Here is a 19,743-nt window from a genome sequence, read left to right on the forward strand (position 1 = left end):
ATTTTTTTTAAATTATATATTGAAACATTCAAAAAATTTAATGTATGTATTTATAAATTATTTGTTTCTTCTTATACTTATAATGTGATAGACTAAAATTTTTAAACAACGGTTTCTCTTCGAATTGATCATAAAAAAATTCTATCAAAAGATAATGCGCTATAATTATAATAAAAAAGTTTGTGTGCATACACATATTTTATCTATTTTTAGACGATATATCGGCTGTATCAAAAGTGTGCCCATTGATAATTAATTGGAACGAGAACTGAGAATGAGAAAAGATAACATTGATACCTTATTTATTGATTTCTCACGGCACGTGGACTACATTAAGAAGCGTTTATTATCTAGCAACGATTATGTGAAACGTCGAGAAGAATCATTTATTCGCGTTCGGGGTCTCAAGTGTCTGTTCACACGAGGCACGTACATTAATACTACAGATATTTATGTAGGACAGATCGGAATCTTTGTAACTGTGAGAACTGTCACAATTAGTCTTGGAAGCGTTGGCTTCAATAGACGCGGGACGTTACCACAACACAACGGATTGAAACTCAAGTGTTACAGAAAGTCGTCCCAAAAAAATTTGAGGAAAGTTTACTAAGAATCAGCACAGATAATTAAGCAAACTTATATAAATTCTTTTAATTAAATTAAATTTAATTACATTATCACGTGTAAAAACAGAAAAATTAGCTATATAACATTTATTTAAAAAAAAGGATAAAAAATTTTACTTTATATACCCCAAGGGGCCTTTAAAGGGCGTTTTGAAAGGACGTACCCAACCCTAACATCCAATTCATCCACACTGCCCTACTGTTTCCTCCTTTGGACCAACGATTTAACGTCTCTTCCGAAAAACGGAGCCCAGTTTTCTCCGCATCTTGCACGGAGGGGCGCGGTTTTTTCGGAAAAAAAAACTTTTCCATGATTCATATGGCTCTAGTGGAAATCTGGTTCCTCAGATTACGAGTCTGGCGCTCTACCACTAGACCACACCGCCGCTCTTATATAACATTTATTAACCACATTGATTATATTATAACATAAATTAAACAATAATATAATAATATTATTAGCAATGGAATTAAACCTTATAAATAGATTCAAATTTGTTGGCGTAGATTTAAACTTTCTATGATTATCTCGAAAAATGAAAACATTACTTTTTATGAGTACCAAAAAACAAGAGTATTACTTCCAAGTGGACTCGAACCTGGATCAAATATGTTCGAATCTTTTATGAGAACTTTATTACAAATTTTACGTCTCTTTAAATAAAAAAATTTGTTTCAAAGCGATAATTATTTAATCTATTACTTTTTGATAATTACAAATATTACGTTATCAATTGCAGATACTTACTCTAAAATTCGAAACTAATTAATTGGGATTAATTACTTTGCAAGTGTAATGTATGAAATATTATTTCTTATAAATATTACACTCAAATCCTAGAAAATAAAACTTGATTATTAAAAACTGGATTATTAAAAACTGGAAAAAGATGTATACGCAAAAATATTATTAAGCACAAAGATCCAGTCCAACTGTTAAAGGCATATTTTTACTATTTGATGATTATTGATATAAATTTGATTCGGATTTTCAGGTACATATTATACTTAATCCTATTCCTAAATATTAATATATAATGATAGAAATAACAACCTAGTCAACACCGAGCATCAGTTACATTACATCTTTGTTATAATTTCACACTTATTGATGTAAACTGATACTCGATATTGACTGGGGAAAATAATAAATATACTGTTTATACGAAAATTATTAATACTTTTATAATTTTGTATTAATATTTATTATTCATACGCATCAAGTCGATTTATATAAAATTATGATTTTAAATGCATTATTGTGTTAAGCAGAAAGATCGAGATAACAAGAAATTTTTCTTAATTAGCGAATTATGAGCGAAATTTCCCAAGCCGCAATATTTCCGCTCGAGACGGGAAACTCATCGTTCGTGCTGATAAAAAGCTCACATTATACATGATGCCACATAAATTCGCTTCCAGCGAATTGCCAGTGAGTTCGCACTGATTCACGTGTATAATTTACTGCCAAAGCGAGACGCATTATCATTATGCAAATAGTTACGCTCGCGCGATAAGACGCGCGCTACTTATCCGTAAAGTCATCGCGTCTAAAAGGAGAGTCGGCGGGTGCCTTATAATTACAATATTCGATGCTGCACGCAAAACGGAAACTGTTACGCTAAAAATCGCGTGTCCTTAAGGCAGAGTATGCGGACCGATATTTTTACATATGCATAATCATAATTTTATAAATGTTATACATAAATCCGTAGATAACGACGATCGAGAGGTCGGACGATCTCTCTCTATAGTTTATTCGTCGTAAATAATCGTACCGCGCACGAATTCTGCATCGGTCGCCAACCGGATTCGATGCCGTTGACCGCTGGTACATAATATCGATTTGCATGTAATCATAGCTCGCGAAAACTGCGGTATGGCCACTCCGATAACCCGTCGCGTCAACGGATAATTCGCGTGTTTTCCATCCATTCCGTAATAGTTCGCATACGTGGCTGAGGACGGTCGCTCTGATAAAGCACTTTTACGTTGCCACGCGGCGCGCGATAGCAGTAAATATTGACCGCGGAGACAATTCGTAAAAATAGGATGACGTAAGAACGTGGCGAGACATGAACTCATTGTGTTTCCCTCGCGCGAGAAATCTTTTCCAAAATTTTTTTGATAAATTTTGAAGTCTCGTACAACACCGAATTTACAATATTTTATTTTATTTATTTTCTTATAAAAGTAGGCTTTTTATCAATGTTACTTAATATTCTAAATTATTATATATAAAATAATGAACGTGACATAGAAAACTCCTTCTTGTATTATTTAATATTATTTATACTTTCCCGCATAATACAAGATTGTAAAATGCTTTCTCGCACACGTTTACATTATATCGATCACGGAAGAAAGTTCTTTATATATAATCGCGACATTAAACCGTTTTCTTCGCAGTGAATTGTTCGGTTCAAAGTGAAGCGAAGAAAAATCTGTCGACGCATGAAGAAGCTCCGTCATAGAGTTAACTGTTATTAGACACGCATCGGTTAATGTTGTAGAAAATAAGTGACATAAAAGTGGGCAGAGAGTGTCAAGAGATTTCCATGCGATAAATGTATAACTTTCTTCTCGTGAGCTATTAGATTAGATTTTTCCTCGACGACAATTTAATCGAAAGCTTTATTCGAGTGAAGCATGTCGTATTAACAATCCTAAATTTGCGGATAATGATGAATGTCATACTTTCGAATCTAATATGCGTTTTATATAATAATCACGTATAACTCTAATAATGCATATGTGTATGCGTATGTAAGTAATTATCTAAATGACTGATTAGATAAGTTTTATCGAGTATATCAAAGACGTATTATTTCGCCTTCGTACATTTTTTACGTTGAAGATCAATAGCCGTTCAATGCAATCTCCATGTTTGTGATATGGAAACAATAGACGCAATGCATTTATTCGTGATATCACCTCACGGAAAATTTTCCATTTATGAGTTTTAATATGCGACATTCTCCATGTTAAGTAGTTAATTGACTCAGGGTAAACGAATAGAGTGATGTCAATTGCCAAGATTTAAGAGTTTTCCAAGCAGCAGGGGGTCTTGTTACTGTTATTCTCCAGCATCAATGTCTAAAACATATATCTCAACAATATATGCACACAGATTTGTTTATTTCCGCATTCAAAACGCTGAGAATGATGTATAAAACGTTAAAAACAGTAGCCAGAAAATTTTGTAGAATTTGTAGAATTGTTGAGAATTTTAACGAATTTATTATGTATATAATATTACGTTACTTCTGTGTAGTAACTTACGATAATTCACGCGTTTACGCGCAGTAAATTATCGTAAGTTACTACAAAATCCCGCTTACGCGAAGGAATTATCGTAAGTTACTACAGAAGTAACGCTCGCGTAAACGTATAATATAAGTGAATAATTTATATACGTCAGCTATATGTATAATGCGTTACAATAAATAAATTCAGATCTACGCATCGAGCCTCCCGTAATGTAATTAAAGACACGTTTTCGCTGCCGGCAACAAATTGCAATTTATATAACGATACTCGATACTCGTGTCGAGATCGAGTCGCAGAACGCGCGGCTCTATCGCGTGTGCCAGTATAATCGCCGCTAATTAAGAGCCCGTGTCAGCCGTTCACGCAAATGAGAGAGGAAGAACAACACAATTATTTATGAGGCTGTTCTACGATTACGAAGTGGAGTCGTGTGGACGCGGCGACTAGCTGTCTGGCAGCAGTAAATCGTATACTGGCTCCATTCCAAAGAGCGTTACGGCAAACGGAACGCGCACGAGGCCGATCGTGACCGTCACGTCGCGATTCGAAAGTCCGAGAAAATCACTTCGGGCCGAAGATAAAGAACCTAGAATCGGGAGCACATTGTCGTTGCTCGATCGCGATCCCCCGCGCCCGTCACGCTCAATGGAGGTACAGATACAAGGTACAAGTGACGATTAATAACAAAACGGAAAGTTTAAACGGCGTCACTGTTACTTGGCAAACACGACCATGGAAATGTTGGTGTCGTTGAAACGGAAAATTCTAGTATGCCATCGTTAATACTTTTGGCAAGGATTGTTTATCGCAGTAATAATGGAAAACGTCACCTCAAATATATCTTGACGATCTTGACATAAAGATAGGCGTAGGGGCATCGTTTAAAATATAGTTTTATAATATTCCGTTGTACACGATTCACGTGTGTGCACAGATATCAATAATAGAAGAGATTTCGTATATAACGTTCGGCAATAAATAATATTTTTATCTTTATCGGCCGCAAACGAATTTTATCTCCATTTCCAATATATATATATATATTATATATATTGGAATTGTTTTTTATTTCAACTATAAATTTGATATGGAAATAACGTGCGTTTGTTAAAGGAAACCCTATTTACTGTTTTATTTAATTAAAATGAAAATTGTTGAAAATCCACGCTCTGTCAAAAAATAAGAAATGCAAAATATAACAGCGTAAAATTTTTGCTGTTCAAAATGAAAAACTTCAGTTGCAGAAACGAGGCGTGGCGTGTTCCCTTTCTAATTAATCTCTTTTTGCCCACTTTGTTCCCTGCTCTTTACGCTCGAAGACCTCCTTTGCACCAGAATTATTTTCGCTTCGAGAAATCGAACAAAACTAAAACACTGTTAGCAGTTGGTGCAATCAAAGTAAAGCGCCTCTCAGTGAGAGTCAAAGAAGAGAGGCGTTTCCGTAAATAAACCGACGGGGTGCCGTCTCTCTCTCTCGGTGACCAAAAGGGGATGCCCGTGAGCTTCTCGGAGGAGCAAATCTGGACAGGCCCAGAAAGCGGAGAGTTTCGTGTGTCATCCCTTAATGAGGTACCGAGTATTTATGGATGATCAAATACTGGATGTATGCTAAAACACATCTCTCTTGTATTCCTTCTTCAATAAGATTACCGAGATATTTTAAATATGATATTCTCAGAAAGCAGAAACATTAATATTTGACATTATTTATATCTAATATAATAAGCGAATTTTCTGATAATCTAGCGAGCTATATTTGATTTCATATTATACGGACGTTCGAACGTTCCGTACCAATGCTGATGTTTGTGTTTCTTCACGCGCGAAGGAACAACAGCTGATGATTTGGCTACGTAAGAATTTGAAAGAGAATCGTTTGCCCCCTCTACCGATAGGTACTTATATAGATATAGATAAGCCGAAGTCGACAGTTCGCGGGTCAATGCTTTCGTGCGCGTATGGGCTACCATGCACTGCGATCCTGCTAATAAAAAGGATCAATGTGAAGATGAGTTCCTATTAATTCTCTCGGCCTACAATATACAACTATGTATTTTAATCCGAAGGCTCTAATCGCGAGTAAAATATTTATATTTATGTCTCGAATATGAACGGTGCGCTCGACTCTGCTCGACTCCCTTCCGATAAATACACGTAAGCTAAAATCGAACCTAATTATCTTTCAAGATAACGTCATTGACGTCATTAACGTAATCTCACGGCGACGGTTGACTCCTGTTAAAATACTTGAGTAAAAAAAGAAGTATCTTCCGTTTATATAATAGGCTTATAGATTTTTAGTTTTTTCCTGTTTATTTACATGACGTCGTTTAATAAGAGGCGCACACTTACGCGACGTGCAATTTTTTTTTTTAATATTGTATCTTTATCACAAAACGATAATATCCTGAACGAGTTACAAAATTCATAATAATATCGGCTCGACAATTAAGACGTTTTCGCCATTATAGCTTTCAATTGTTTTCACAATTTGAGCGATAATGTAAATGACAAATGAGCAAAAAAAATAATTGCAAACGGTTTTTCAATTCCGCTCGCGTTTCATCCCTGGTGGGGATCGAACCCACGACCTTTGGATTAGAAGTCCAACGCGCTATCCTCTGCGCCACAGGGACTCGGTAAGCTCAGCGCCTTGGATTGCTACAATAGGAGACGCACGCCTTTCGTCTTTTCTTTCACAGATGCCACTAGTGCGCGTGGCAATTAAAACGTCCAGTAACGCGCACACGAAAATTTTTTGGTGAACGCAAATCAGTCATTCGAGAAATATCTGCGTAATAGTATTCAAAGAGACTAAAAAGACTCGTTATCACAAAATGACATATTATTATTTATCATCGTTTACCGTCGAGACTGACTCCCGCCACTTATTATTTATTTAAATATGAACCACTACAAATCAAAGCGAGTGCGGAAATGACGTCAGGAACACTGTGCAACTACGAGAATCATACGTCGATCAGCTGATTCCACGAACGGAGCTGAAATTTGGCAAAAGATGACGGAACAACGCGACCGGTTTTAGTTTTTGGAAAATCTACAACGCGCGGAGCGACGAGCGATCTCGCGTCGTCCCTGCGAGGTCGCGACGATCGGTGGGTGGCGGGCTGGCGGGCTGGCGGGACAAAAGGGTTGACCGCGTGGTAGGGGGCCTCGACGGGAAATATGGCCGTCGCGGAACATATGACAAAGAACGGCGGGCTCCCGTCGCGACGACGACGACGAGGAGGACGCGTCTCGCGCGGCACCGCTGATCGCCGTCGTTAACCGTCAGCCGCCAGCCGCCGGCGGCGTCGCGTCGCCTCGCGTCAGCATCACGTCGCGTCGCCTCGCGTCGCGGCGTCGTCCCTCCCGTCGTGCAGCGTGCGGCGACGGAGGTGCCGAGTGCCGAGCGACGGGCAGAGGAGAGCTCCGCGCGGGCGTTCAGCGAGGGTCGAGGTCGTGGACGAGGATCGACGTCGCTGCCCCCGCGGTGCCGCCGACTCCGTGTGCAACAGAGCCGTCGCAGCCGCCGTCGTCGTCGCCGTCGTCGCTGGCCGCCGTTGACGCCGCCGGGCGCCGTCGACGGTCGCGGTCGACACCGTCGTGTCCGTGGTCGCGCGACAGTGGTGATATAGAGCGGCGCAGCGGGGGAGCCATGACTACGCGTGGAGAATGGGCTCGATCGCGTCGGTGCTGCAGTGGCATTGCTCGGAGTGCGCCCTGATAAATCCGACGGAGAGCGCGAGATGCGCCAGGTGCGGGCTGACGCGGCTCAGGAGCGACGAGAAGAGGGCCAGCCTCGATCGCAGGCAGGACCGTGCCACGAGCGTAGCCGCGGAGCGTAGCGGCAGCGCGCGCCAGGGGGGAGGGAGAGCGGCGGTCGCGGCGCACGCGGGGGATCGCGCGCGACGCTCGACCAGGTGCCGCGAGGACGAAGAGGGTCCCGCGAGGGGGGAGGCCTCCTCCGGGGAATCGTCACCGCCGACGCCACCGCCGAGGGCAGACAGATTGGCGCGTAAACCGACGGAGACGGTCGGCCAGTTCCGACGTCCCGCTTCTCACGGGTGAGGATCCCCACGTCCCCACTTCGTCCTCCTCCTGGCTCTCTCTTTCCCATGTGTTTTGCCCGTGCTCCAAAACTATCCTGTCTGCATGGATAGTCGCGAGTTGTTTGGAGATACCTGAAACATACACTTGTATCGCAGAGTATGACACCTGATTCCCTTATGTCATGTTTATGTTTACAAGAAGTAGAACTGAACTTTTGGCACTTAATCCTAAATAAAGCTCCCCTTTATGTGAGCATATCTATATTTTGAGCAAAGAAATCTCAAGTTTAAAACAAGAGTTCGCAGACTTTTAAATTAATGTTTCGTCAATAATTAATATTGTTTGTTATATTTTGCAATAAACATAGATTGAGATTCTTCTTCGATTAATTTTCTTTTCAAATGCCACAAACAAACATATTCTCATTCTGAAAGATAAATTTTATACGCGTTCTTACGGTATGTGTTCCTATAATTTTGCAGTTTTGAGAGGCACTTGTCTGTAGCCGACGTTAGGAAGAATTCTCACTGCGGCTTGTTGGGTGGTAATTCATCCGACGGGAAACCACTGAAGCGTTTTTCGTCCTTACCTTCTTTAGTCACACAGTGGACTTGTATTCGATGTCTATTGGACAATAATTGCAGCTCACCGATTTGTGCGGCTTGCGATGCTAGTGCGTCGATAGCTCAAATCGACGGAAAGCAGATTGGCGCACGCAAGAGTAGAAAGATTAATCTGTACAAAGAAAATCGTCTTAAAGTCACGTCTGGACTTTTGGCCAACGTCCTAGATGGGGGTGTTAGCAAGAGTGGCTCCGGTAACGATGGTAAAATTAATATTACAGGTGAGTGTCACGTAATACAATCGTTGTAGGAATCGTCAGAAAATCGTCACGTTCTAGATAATTGAAAGTTGTTGCTCGCAAAATTTTTCAGGCATGGCACAGTTGACAAGCATAAGCCGAAGCCAAAGAGGAAGAGGGCACCATAAAGACTGGATCTTGCCGTCAATCGGAGCAATGGAGTCCACTACGCTTCCGTTCACAGATAACAGCGATACCTCGCAACGTTCTCCAAAACGACATAGTCCTTCTATGTACGAGCGGGTCAAGTCTAAAGTCAGTCGTTCGCTGTCGAACGGTTCCGTTGTTCAAAAATTATCGGAACACATGGTACAACGACCTACGAGCCTGGTGGTGCCGGAAGCGCGTCAGGATGACGGCTTGTGGAGCTGCGACAATTGCACGCTGGACAATGCGCCCGGTTTGGAGCAATGCGAGGCGTGTGACGCTCCTAGGAGTCCCGCGCCTTGCAGCGGAGTGGTTATCAGTGTACCGGCTTGGGTACCGCGCGCGTTATCGTCCGCCGGACCCCTGTCCTACAGAAGATCCTTCTCGGACGCCGATTCGGTCGCGAATGTGACGCAGAAGAAGATTGTTAACCGTAGGAGTTTGAACGACGAGGAACCGCCTGCGGTGCCGCCGCATTCCATTGGCTTCAACTCGAGACCAAAGTATTCTTATATTGGGATTACGGATCCCGACATACCGCCGCCATTGCCAAAGAAACAGAGCAGTAAGTTAGGTCTGGTGCCAACGAAGGCGCACAGCGAGGCGACCAGCCCGGTGGGTGAGGTATCGAATGTGAGCCCGCTAAAGCGTATGTGGACCTGCAGAAAGTGTTCTTACGCGTATAACCCACTGTGGTCAAGCGGTTGTGACATCTGCGGTTCGTCCCGATCACCCCCGTCGTTAACGCAGCCCAGTTTGATAACTGTCACGAAGGACACGAGTAGTTATCCGACGCATGCACAATCCCCGATCGTGGTGTCGAGGGATAGCGTCAGATATATACCACCGAAGGCGGCCACTCTAGCCACAGCGGAATCCGATCTGGACGATCAGATCGATCCGCCGTCACCGGTGTGGACGTGTAAAAAGTGCACTCTGCTGAACGCCGCGTCGAGAACGACGTGCGAGGCTTGCTGCGGCTCGAAGTTGAAAAGCATCATGCATCTGGAGGATGCCACTCTACGAAAGGGTGAGAGTTGGGTGTGCCCATCGTGCACGCTGAGGAATCCGCTTTCCGCGCAAAACTGCAACGCCTGCAAAACGTTAGCGGACTTCCTAGAGGTCCCGAAAGACAATAGGGCCCTTGGCCAACGGAGTCCAAGCCCAAGACTCTGTTCAACCCCGACGAATTCCAAAGCAGTTACTCCGAGGCATAGAAATTCTGTAAGAAGAAACGGTTCGTCGGTAGGTGATAGAAGGCACTCGAGGACTAGAGATCCTTCACACACTCAAGTTAGTACTTATCTTTTTCTTAGAACTCTTAGAAATAAGTTATTGGCACGAGCATAATAATTCTTGATTGGTTCGCTCTTGCCGAAACTTTCAATTTACCTTACTCTTGGTTTTTATTCTTTATTTTGCAAATTGATATTTGCGCGATAAATTAGAGGATTGTTACTATTTTTATCTCTAATGTTTTCTTTTTATATCTAGTGGCAATGTAAATTGTGCACGTATGAGAACAAGAGTACAACTGTTATCTGCGAAATGTGCCAAAGCTCGAAGTTGCTGTCCCAAGTATCTGGAGACAGAGGGATACCTAGGCTTCTCGAGTCGGGCACTAGTACTCTTAGAATACAGCGGCAAGAGAGCGTGGTGATGGAAAATCTTAGACAGCTGGAGGAAAGAGACGCGCTGGAGAAATGGGAGCGTATTGTACGATATTGCAAGGAGGTAGGAGCATAAGTTTAAACCATATTGTAGGTGCCCAGGATGCTAAATTATCAATAAAATATAATACTTTTCTCATTTATCTTGCAGACAAACGAGCCATTCGTCGATGATTCGTTTCCGCCTGCTCCGAAATCCCTGTACTATAATCCCGCGGATACGAAAGATAATCATGTCGTCCAGTGGAGAAGACCACACCAAATTAACGTGGACTCAAGTATCGATTCTAAACTGCCTTGGGCTGTCTTTAGGACACCCCTACCTTCTGATATCTCGCAAGGTGTCTTAGGAAATTGTTGGTTACTGTCGGCTCTGGCTGTTTTGGCCGAGAGTGACGAGCTCGTGAGAAGAGTTTTGGTCATGAAAGAGACGTGCCCCGAAGGTGCTTACCAAGTTAGACTGTGTAAAGATGGAAAATGGACGACGGTGCTCGTTGATGATCTATTACCCTGTGATAAGAGAGGCCACTTAGTATACTCTCAGGTATGTGTCCATACGCTACATAAAGATATGTTATATTAAAATTAGAATGAAATTTACGCCATTTACATTATTAGGCTACTAAGATCCAAGCTTGACCGTAAACGGCGTAAATTTTATTCTAATTTGATTGTATCATAACGGTCGTATATTGGATTAACCCTTAGCTGGCATTGTGGGGTATTAAACGCCCCAGTCTAGTTTAGCTCTAATTTAAGCCCCCCTATAGTACGAAAATAGTATAAAAAGAATGGAAGAGTTAAAATGGAAGAGTTATGAATTTTTGAGTGAAAATAGTCATTTTTTTGTTTTCTTTTACGTTCTCCAATTTTTTTCATACTTAATATTACATTTTATCAAAATAACCTATGATATCTGTTAAAACAACATTCGAAGACTCTTGGAATTTTTTTAAGTGAAAAAAATCAATAGCTTTCTCGCAGCAAGCATTTTAATGGTGGGGTCTGAAACGGCCCAGTGTGCCAGCTATATGATTCTGGTGAAGTGTACCAGCTAAGGGTTAAATATTATTATATTCCCCGACACGCGTATATATTATTAGTGACACGTACATCTTATATTAAAGGCAAAAAGAAAACAGCTTTGGGTGCCGTTAATTGAGAAAGCAGTTGCTAAAATACATGGCTGTTACGAGGCCTTAGTGTCCGGCCGTGCTATAGAAGGTCTAGCGACATTAACTGGTGCCCCGTGTGAGAGCGTGCCTTTACAACCTTCAGCATTGCCAAGCGAAGACGAACTCGATAGGGACCTAATATGGGCACAACTCTTGTCCTCGAGGCAAGCTATGTTTTTAATGGGTGCTAGCTGCGGAGGCGGTAATATGAAGGTTGACGAGGAGGAATATCAACGCAAAGGTTTAAGGCCGAGGTAAAATGGAATTGTTTTATATTATATATCTAAATTCGATTTTCGTTTTTTTCATATTTTTTGTTGATTGTTTTTAATCAAAATGTCTATTCCAGACATGCATATTCTGTCCTCGATGTCCGTGATGTACAGGTAGGTGTCACAGATGATGTACACACCTATAGCTTGACGTTTTACTTGACTTAACTTGAAACAAGTGTGGTGAAACAAGTGAACATGTCACGCGATTGTTACGCAGGGAATACGGTTATTACGACTACGCAATCCTTGGGGTCATTATAGTTGGAAAGGGGATTGGTCGGACGACAGTCCTATATGGACTCCGCAACTGCGAGAGATGCTTATGCCGCATGGTGCTTCAGATGGCGTCTTTTGGATATCTTTTGACGACGTTTTAAAGTACTTCGATTGCATTGACATCTGCAAGACGAGAGTCGGATGGAGCGAAGTGAGATTGCGCGGCACTCTCCCTCCATTGTCGTCCCTCAGACATTTGTCATGTGTCCTTTTGACAGTATTAGAACCCACCGAAACGGAATTTACGCTATTCCAAGAGGGCCAAAGGTGAGACGATTAAACCGCGCGGTTCGCGCGCGAATATAACATAATAACGAATATATAATTTTCTAGAAATTCAGAAAAATCGCAACGTTCTCAACTGGACTTATGCGTAGTAGTTTTTCGCACGCGATCTCCAGCCGCTCCAGAAGTCGGTAGATTAGTGGAACACAGTAAGCGGCAGGTACGCGGCTTTGTCGGCTGTCACAAGATGTTGGAGAGAGATCTATATATCGTCGTATGCCTAGCCTTTAATCATTGGCACACTGGAATGGAAGATACTTCTAGTTATCCGGAATACGTTCTTGCTATTCACAGCTCAAAGAGACTTCTCGTCGAGCAAATATCACCACCTGCTTTTGTCTTAGCCGATGCCATTATAAGTCTAACATTGGCTAAAGGACAACGGCATGAAGTAAGCCATTACATCGTATTTTGAACAATGCGTAAAGTAATTACTTCTATAATTTATATCAATATACATCTTACAGGGCAGAGAAGGCATGACTGCTTATTATTTAACTAAAGGGTGGGCCGGTTTAGTGGTAATGGTTGAAAATCGTCACGTAAACAAGTGGATTCACGTAAAATGCGACTGCCATGAAAGCTATAACGTCGTGTCCACGAGAGGACAACTCAGAACTGCCGATAGTGTCCCTCCCCTTCACAGGTAAAATTTGATTAAGCTTCTGCTCACAGCACGACCAAATTTTACATTAATACTTTGATTTCAGACAAGTCATCATAGTTCTAACGCAGTTGGAAGGTAGCGGAGGTTTCTCAATAGCACATCGACTTACGCACAGATTAGCTAACAGTGGAAATTTGCACGATTGGGGACCGCCTGATACACAACATTGTCCTCAAATTGATACTCAGGTAGAAGGTTTGCACAGTCCTCGCTTAATAACGTGAAGAAAGGAGCACAAAACGAACAGAGGCCGTTGCTCGAGGAAAGGGTTGCCGACTGTATTCAGAAACGATTTTCGTAACGTCGAGAAATTGACTGGAAAGAAACCAAAGCAAGCTACAAACATTTCAGCGTACTATAAAACGTTCTGAAGAACATTAGAATATTCCTTGTGCTTTCTAGCCAATGATACTTCACGGATGCTCTTAGCGTTACAACATGCTCAGCATTGGACGTAATACAATAAATAACAATTAACGCGTACAATGGTTCTGGACTCAGTGAAAAAAAAATACTTTTTTTCGAATAAATAGTGAATCACTTCGCGCGCGCTAACGGGAGAAAGAATGAACCTAAAATATATTTAAAAAAAAAAGTAAAATAAAACTTACGTGCAAATTAAGTGTTTCTGCTGGAACCATTGAGCCCCGTAGAAGACTTATGGAAAATTGAATATTTATGAAGAAACGAGTTGAACATTTTGCTTGTTATATAAACGAAAAAAAATTATTTTCTCAACTTAACATTTAAGCATCATAAGAGAAATGACAAAACCTAAAAGATTACATAATAATATAATATAAAATGAAATCATTAGGAGACATTTTTTAAAAGAACAAAAGGATGTGTGTGTGGAACACCGTACACATTGTTTTTTGGAATTGCTTAGAATGTAGTACGATTACGCGGATCGTGACATTTCCAATTTAACCAATGTTTACATGCCGATCCTATTGCTGTAAGGCCGTATTTGAAACCCGCATTTAAGAGAACTTGGATTCTTAGTTCCATTTAATATATGCACGATGTAAAAAGAGAAGTGGCTGGAATCTCAACACGAGGATATGTATCGACTGTAGGGTAGAATGTTTATTTAGACTTTGTTGTTTCCATCTCGCAACTGAATGGAGAGCTTGTGCTGAAACGGATGTAGCGTGTAGCTACGGAAAGAAAGAGAGAGAGAACCAAAGGTCTCTCTTGAAACTTTTAAAAGTATCTCAACGCGTTCACTGCCATTCTATGCAATGTATGTATAAAGCCTACTTTCGCTTCTACTGTAAAATCGCTTACTTAGTTGAGGTCAGAATTAGAGAATCGCCGATAATACTCCGTGCACACTGATTACATTCTTTTGCCTCAGTAAATATATTGCAAGATACATGCGCAAGCATGGCAGTCAGCGGGTTAGACATCGTTAATCCTGCTTTTACGTGAATCTCAAAAAGAAATTTTCAAAGTGTTTTTTATCGTTCGTCCATCCAGTCGATATCGAGGTCATGATATCAATTTCTTGAGGGAAAACCTGATATTTCCGTTTTAATGTCAAACTGCCATATTCCATGTTTTTAGACAATGATTGATTGACACACGCGATTGACATACGTCTTTGAAATGCAATTATATCGAATCAAAAAATTATCTGGCGCTCTCTATATACATTGAATGTGGTGATGCGACAATACGCGATGGTGTGATCAGCCATTGATGCTTCGATCTGAAACCGGAAATTGTATTAAGAGATCTTTTATTTAACTGACTGAAGCTACATAATGAATCAGTACTTCAATTAATAGTACAAAATTCCCATACACCTCGAATTTGTTTGAATTGTTCAAATGAATGGGCTACATAGTTATATAAGTTCTATTTTGAAGAATATTTTTAAAATGTGAATTTTACAATGTCACTATCACTTAAATGTCGTGAGTATAGTTCTTGCCGAGTCAAACGATTAGTAAAGATTCACATATTGATACACTTTTACATGTACTTTTTTTTTAGTTTCGCCTTATATCGCAAATCGCGATTCGACTCATACGATTGTCTCCGATAAGGTAAAGCGCAAACGAGACATTCATTCCCCTAACGTTGATCTCATAACAGCAGGCCGAATTGTCTTAGCGAGGCCTAAGTGTTAGTAACTAGTTTTAAGGGTTTAAACGAAGAGCATAGTTTCGGGAAATGTCCGTTTGAAAAATTTGTATTGACGCACGTTGACTGAAATACGTCCACATAATCGGTCTTTACAGTGATGCGCTAAACAGAGTTCAGTAAACTGTTCGTTAATAAAATCGATTCCCTCGTGATGGTTCGCGACTTAAACGGCTGTTTTAATACCGGTCAAATAATTAAACATTGGAACCTACGAACCTTTGTCTACGAACGTCATTTAACTCGTCGAGACATTCGAGGGATTTATTCTTTACGCGTACTCTTAGTATCTGCAGTAGATTCTTGCATTTGAGTGGCCTTTGTTTACAAGCAGAGATAATAGTTTCGTAAATATAAGACGCGGACTACCAGAGTTGTGCGCTTCATGAAAATCATGAAATTAGGCGACAAAATGTTCTGATAGCGTGGGTATGAGAAAAAGAAGCTATAAGAGAGAGGGAGAGAGATTCGACTTCCTCCTCTCGACATTGTCATATACGACACCCATGGTGAGATCGCATTCTTCAACACACGCAGAAAAACTAGAGGATCCTCGGTTTTTTTTTATACCAAGTACGAGACGCATTTACGCGAGAATAGTACCACACTGATATATACAGTGCCATACGACGTCGATAACGGCGAGGTATACCCCGTGTGAACGGACGGCGAGCGTTTCCCGACGATGACCGTACATTCGCATGTCGCAATGTAACATTGCAAGAGCGTTTCTCCCCGCGGAATGAGCAAACACAAATGATCTATTTTACATATTGCATAATCACCGAGGCTAAAGCGTTCAGGCGTTCCCGTTTTGCGGCGCTGTAAAACCGCGTGTACGGCGCTGTTTGCCGAAGCGGTGAATGAATATTAATTTATTAGCGGATGCGCGCGGTGTCCGAGGCATGCGTGTTTTATTTTTACTATACGCACTCGTAGGGGGCAAAACCGATGCAATTCCGCGCGACGAAGGGAAATCCGCGGGATCTCGTCGACACGTCTTGTTGGGAAATCACGTGTAGTATCCTTGAGATATATTGCGTGTAATAAAAGAGAGAGAGAGAGAGATATCTTGGTAATATTTTTAAAATATACTCATGTAACTATCGTATACACACGTCTACTGAGTATACATATATTTTTACTATATAGGGCCCAAGATATTCTCAGAATGCAGCTTGAATTTCCTCTTCGTGATTGCTATGTACATTTTATTGAGATATCTCCCGATGCAAGAGAGAGAGAGAGAGAGAGAGAGAGAGAGAGAGAGAGAGACGGAGAGAAAGAACATTTCAGTAATTTACATGTTCGGTAATATTTTAAGAAAATCGACTTGCATATATCTAAATACATTCAGGAAGACTTTAACGGATCCCGCAGATTTTCATTGTCGCGCAGAATAATATCCGTACATACAGAAACTACGACGACCGACGTTGCTCTGCAGCTTGAGAAAATAGGGAACGCCATCGGTTGTTCTAGTTTCGCGATTTTGATATATTTTGATACAATGGAGAAGGCAAAGTTCGATCATCGCCGTTCTGTCAAACAATCGCCGCGAAAGATCTGCACAAGCTAGAAGCGGACAAGATGTATTGTACATTTAAGAACAGTAGCTCGTCGTGCGTTTAGCGCTACGTTTTTCTTTCGCAATCTTTTTTTTTTTTTTTAAATAAGATTGAGAAAAAATCGTACGTTTATATACGTTCGAAAGCCCGTTGCGCCACCGATCTTGGCACCGTTCGCGTCAAAGAGCTTATCGAAATTTCCTTGTCAACATTTCCGTAATACGGAAGCGAGGCATAAAATTCGGCGCGACCGAGCGTTATCGGCATAATTAATTCCTAACGCTAAACGCGCGGCGAGAGTGCAGGCCTACGTAAGCACAAACACCCAAGAGGAAGTACCATTTGTACATACATAAAGAGGAATAATTTAGTCTATTTATGGTAGAGAGAGAGAGAGAGAGAGAGAGAGAGAGAGGAGAGAGGGTGGGGAGAAAAGAGGAGCCGGCGAGGAATCGCGCACTGTTATGTTATATTTTTGAGTTGTTTTGCATGTGCTTCGGTGTCTCTGTCACACGCGGCTGCGAGCCGCGCGGTGAGTTCGTATATATATATATATAATGCATTCTATATATAAATAAATAAATATATATAAATATATATATAGCGCAGTTAGAGAGTGATATACCGAGATCGAGATACGACGATGACGTGCGAGGCGTAAATGCATGTCCGTTTGGGTGGTCCCGCGCGCCGGCGGCACGCGAATCCTCTCCGGGGAGGGAATTTCGCGTTCGCCAATTATCACTTAATTAAGTTTGCTTTGAGCACGGCTCATTCGCGTGCCGCCGCCCCGCGAGCGCCGACGGATCGCTTTACGGACGGTCGCACGTCCTCGCAGAGTACCTAGGAATATATTCTTAATATGTGAAGAAGATATAAGAATTACACGGTGTCTCGTTGTATTTGTATAATAAGGTGTAAAGAGAGAGAGAGAGAGAGAGAGAGAGAGAGAAAAGAAAGAAAAAAAACGGAAAAAGTGTCATTCTCTCATGGTCATTGAGCGACTCGTACTTCTTAAATGATGCTACACGTACAGGGTGCATTCTAAATTGCGTTAACGCGGCGTCAACTGCGTATCCGTATTTTCTATCTCGACATGATGGAATTGGAACGATCGACTCCGTGACTCTGTGATTCGGTAAAAAAGGAGAAAGGAAAACGACGTCGAGAATTTTTTTAAGGATCAATTTCGTAAGAACCGGAATGTCTCCGATTAAAATTCGGATTTATGGGTTCTGAGAGTTCGCTTCGAGCTATAAATTTTGATACGTGGTCGATACTCACATCTCAAGCGTGCCGATATATATTCTAATGTCAAGCCGACAGCACGATAGCACTGATTTTCCGAGTTCCAGCGTATCGATCTTCGCGGTGGAATTGAAAATCGATGCTCGCGCGAGATAAGTTAAGCGAGAGAACAGAGCAGCGGACTCGCGGAAATGAGGGTGGAAAAAATGCGACGGTTTTAAATCACGTTTCACGCGTATCGCGGATTATCGACGGCGTTTTCCAAGGGAGATACGATCGCTATATTAGAGAATATTGTAAAGAATCGGGCACGGTGATGTACGTGGAGGTAAAAAACGATGCTTTTGGACGTGTTACTTTTTATGTCGTTCAGCTCGCGGCTGTGATCATTTTAGAAACACCCATGTACGAACCCGAACCAGCAATCAACTTTGTGATAGTCTGTGTACCGAATTTGATGAACATCGTTAAATTAATCCCATCTCCTATAGGTAAGGTGTAATAATTATTAGACTCTCATCACGTACACGCAAAGGACAAAACATATTTACTACGTCATAAAGTGATAACGAGAGATTGTGTTGTTCCCTGATTTGTATCATGTAGGCACGTTTAATAATAAATCGAAATATTATCTACATTGCCTTCGTTATTTCCATTTTCCATATGGATTTTCCTTGAGAGGGATCTGATGATCGATTTCACCATTGGAAAAAAATTTACATATGTGTAAAATGGCTTTATTTCCTCTACTAGAAAAAATTTTAAAATATATGACATATATCAGATCTAAAAACGTTCCATCGCGAAATATAATTACTAGTGTTGATCTGCCATATGCAGTGTTTGCCTTAAATGATTTCAAAATCGTCTAAAGATAAGACCAAAATTCGTAAATTTATCATATGTGAGATGATTTTGCTTTTAATTAATCTAGATGAGAGATAAGATGATTATTGCGATTTATCTAAATAATTTTTTAGACACACACACACATAAAAATTTATAAAAAGAATTACGCAGATTATAAAAGGTATATTAAAATATAGTACTCACATAATTTTAAATTTTTATTAATGTTTTGTATTTCTAAGATAAAGATGAATGTACTTTGTATATTCTTCATTCAGATTTCTATAATTATCAATTTATTTTTTATTTAAATTTTGGTTACTATTGTAGTCAATGTAATGGTGTTGGATGAACGATATATGATTGGATCTAGTGTGAGATGGGATGTCGATAAGGGCAATGAGTATTGTTGCTGAATTTGTTCATATATTTAATCGGTGCACCCAGGAGCTCGCGAGAAAGCGCGTTTGCCCGCGCGCGGCTAATTAATGCGGTTCCGGACTGCCATCTTGGGCCACCACAAGATAAAGATAAAAATAATTCCATTTCCTCGTGGATGATATAGATAATTATATCTATATAGATACAGGCAAATTTCTAATCATATGTATGTATAAG

General features: G+C 40.9%; 1 protein-coding gene and 1 non-coding gene across 2 annotated transcripts; one reads left to right on the forward strand and one right to left on the reverse strand.

Moving 5' to 3' along the window:
* Positions 1–6,459: 6,459 nt before the first annotated feature.
* Trnar-ucu (transfer RNA arginine (anticodon UCU)) lies at positions 6,460–6,532 on the reverse strand. The gene has a single exon. It is a non-coding gene; the product is annotated as a tRNA-Arg (tRNA).
* Positions 6,533–7,069: 537 nt separating this feature from the next.
* On the forward strand, positions 7,070–17,971 carry LOC143896805 (calpain-D). The gene is made up of 11 exons (XM_077404849.1): positions 7,070–7,963; positions 8,432–8,793; positions 8,885–10,251; positions 10,453–10,692; positions 10,780–11,172; positions 11,756–12,057; positions 12,153–12,189; positions 12,296–12,621; positions 12,688–13,030; positions 13,107–13,285; positions 13,350–17,971. Exons 1-11 carry the CDS (start codon positions 7,572–7,574, stop codon positions 13,528–13,530), a joined length of 4,122 nt encoding a protein of 1,373 aa, XP_077260975.1. The 5' UTR covers positions 7,070–7,571; the 3' UTR covers positions 13,531–17,971.
* Positions 17,972–19,743: the final 1,772 nt, after the last annotated feature.

This window comes from Temnothorax americanus, unplaced genomic scaffold (genome assembly GCF_048541705.1).
Source record: "Temnothorax americanus isolate GAGA-0224 unplaced genomic scaffold, ASM4854170v1 Scaffold2, whole genome shotgun sequence".
NCBI classification, from domain to species: Eukaryota; Metazoa; Arthropoda; class Insecta; order Hymenoptera; family Formicidae; genus Temnothorax; species Temnothorax americanus.